The following is a 1,881-nucleotide window of genomic DNA, read 5'->3' as shown; positions in this document are numbered from 1 at the left end:
AGGCTGCTGGGGAGAATTTTCTTGTGGAGGAGCGTTAGGTTGGCCTCCATCACATGCAACAGCCTTTCCCTTATCAGCTGTAGGATCACTTCTAGGATTATTACTAGCATCTGCTCCTTGGTCAGATTTAACAGGGAATACATCAGTTTGTTGCTCCTCTTTAGTAACCACATCAGTAGAAGTAGCTTCTTTTTCCAGATTTTGAAATAATTGGCTGTGGCCTGTCGTCAAAGCTACTTCTGTATCTGCAACATTAACTTCCTCTTTAGAAATAATCGGTCCATTTGAAGAAGCAGCAGCCTGAGACTCTTTTCCACACTCTAACGACCTTGCTTGGTCTTCTCCAGTTTTGTCTGAAGATCTATCCTGAACTTGTCCTCTCACAGGAGATATCTGCCTCTGTATCTGCAGTTCAAGCGGTGGTGGAGCAATAGCTTTAAGAAGCTCCGGAGGCAAAGAACCTTCCCCTTTCTGTAAAGTAAAAAGCAAAAAAAAAAACAAAGAACAATCAACCTGACTTGCAGAAACATTATATGTAGGCGGTGATACATCGCCAGCAAAACATTCGTTAAAAAAGAAGAAAGAAGGAAAATGACAGAGCTGGAAACCTTCAAACGTCTAAATGCCAGTATCTGGGCTTTGAGAACATGGAGTTGTTGTTTGGTAAATCCTGATCGCTGCGGTGTTTGTTGGGTCCCCTGTCCAGTTTGAAGGGACGAGTCACTGAGTGGACCAGAATCAGATGGAGCTAGTAAATTTGGAGTCGGTGCATTCAGTTGCCTAGGCTGCTGCATTTGTAAATGTTCAGCAGGACCTAAACTATTTTTTGTAGACGCATTCTGATCCAAAACAGGAGTCTCATTTGCAGACGTCTGCAGGGAATTTCCTGAGGGCATCCCATTTGTAGGCTGAACTAAATGTCGAGGATACATCGGATTATCTCTCCCTTGGCCGGAGAAGGGATTCATAGCAGGGTTGACCATTCTGGGACTGGAAGTAGAGGCAAATGAGCCAGTAGATATGGCATGTCTGGCCTTCGCTGATCCTGACTGCCCAGAGACGTCACTAGCAGAGTTGGTACGCGGTGAGTTCTCACCTGGAACAACAGAAGATGAAGCCGGCTGGCTAGAGATTGAAATAGATGGTGACTGTGAAGCCACATTGCCTTCATTAGCTTTCTGGAAGGCAGCCATTCTTGTCTGAAGGATGTGATTCATTTGGCTGGCGTTGGCAGGATGTGAGAGATCGATATTACGCTCACGCGCCCATGCCTGCATTGCCTGCCACTGTTGTGTAAATGCGAGCTGGTTGTTTGACATGTTATTGACAACCTGTTGAGCCGGTGGTGCCTGCATTGGCCTAGTCATATTTCCAGGCGCTAGTTGTCCAGTACCCACCTGCTGCTGGGGATGAGATTTTGTTTCGTTCCGTTGCTGAGAACCTGATTCCATCTGCCTTTCACCGCGAGAAAACTGGTCGCTGGATGGCTTAGACGAGGAGGCCTGGGGCTGAGTAGAAGCCTGCATGGGATTCAAGTCTTGCATATTCAACATTCCCATCCGTGCATCTTGATCCTTTCTCACACTTGATGAACCCATCATTCCCATCCTAGCTTGGTGATGTGCTTTTTGTTGCTGAGCCATAGCAAACTGATAATACGCTTGCTGCATAGGATTTAAACTTTGCTGGCCCTCTTGGGAAGAACCCTGCTGTTGTTGTTGTTGTTGTTGAGAAGACTCAAAGAACTTCCTAGACTGCTGAGGCATTTGCATAGAGCCAGTAGACGAAGCAAAGTTGGCACCTCCCACCATTCCCTGAGCCCCACCAGGATGATATGCAAACATGTTTTCATTTGCGTCTGAGTTTCTCAGCTGCTGCTGC

The 1,881-nt window shown here is 46.6% G+C and overlaps 1 protein-coding gene across 1 annotated transcript in view; it reads right to left on the bottom strand.

The window, feature by feature from the left end:
- Window positions 1-1,881, bottom strand: part of LOC104699474 (ATP-dependent helicase BRM-like) — a gene marked incomplete at its 3' end in the record, with an annotated part of 9,703 nt that overhangs the window by 5,869 nt on the left and 1,953 nt on the right. Inside the window, exons 3-4 of the mRNA XM_010414779.1 lie at window positions 609-1,693; window positions 105-471 (exon numbers count right to left, since the gene is read on the bottom strand). Coding sequence (XP_010413081.1) covers window positions 105-471; window positions 609-1,693 — 1,452 coding nt within the window. The remainder of the gene's footprint in view (window positions 1-104; window positions 472-608; window positions 1,694-1,881) is intronic.

Source organism: Camelina sativa, chromosome 6, assembly GCF_000633955.1.
Source record: "Camelina sativa cultivar DH55 chromosome 6, Cs, whole genome shotgun sequence".
Taxonomy (NCBI): Eukaryota; Viridiplantae; Streptophyta; class Magnoliopsida; order Brassicales; family Brassicaceae; genus Camelina; species Camelina sativa.
Note: the sequence above shows the minus strand (reverse complement) of the source record. Positions and strands in the feature narration are given on the sequence as shown.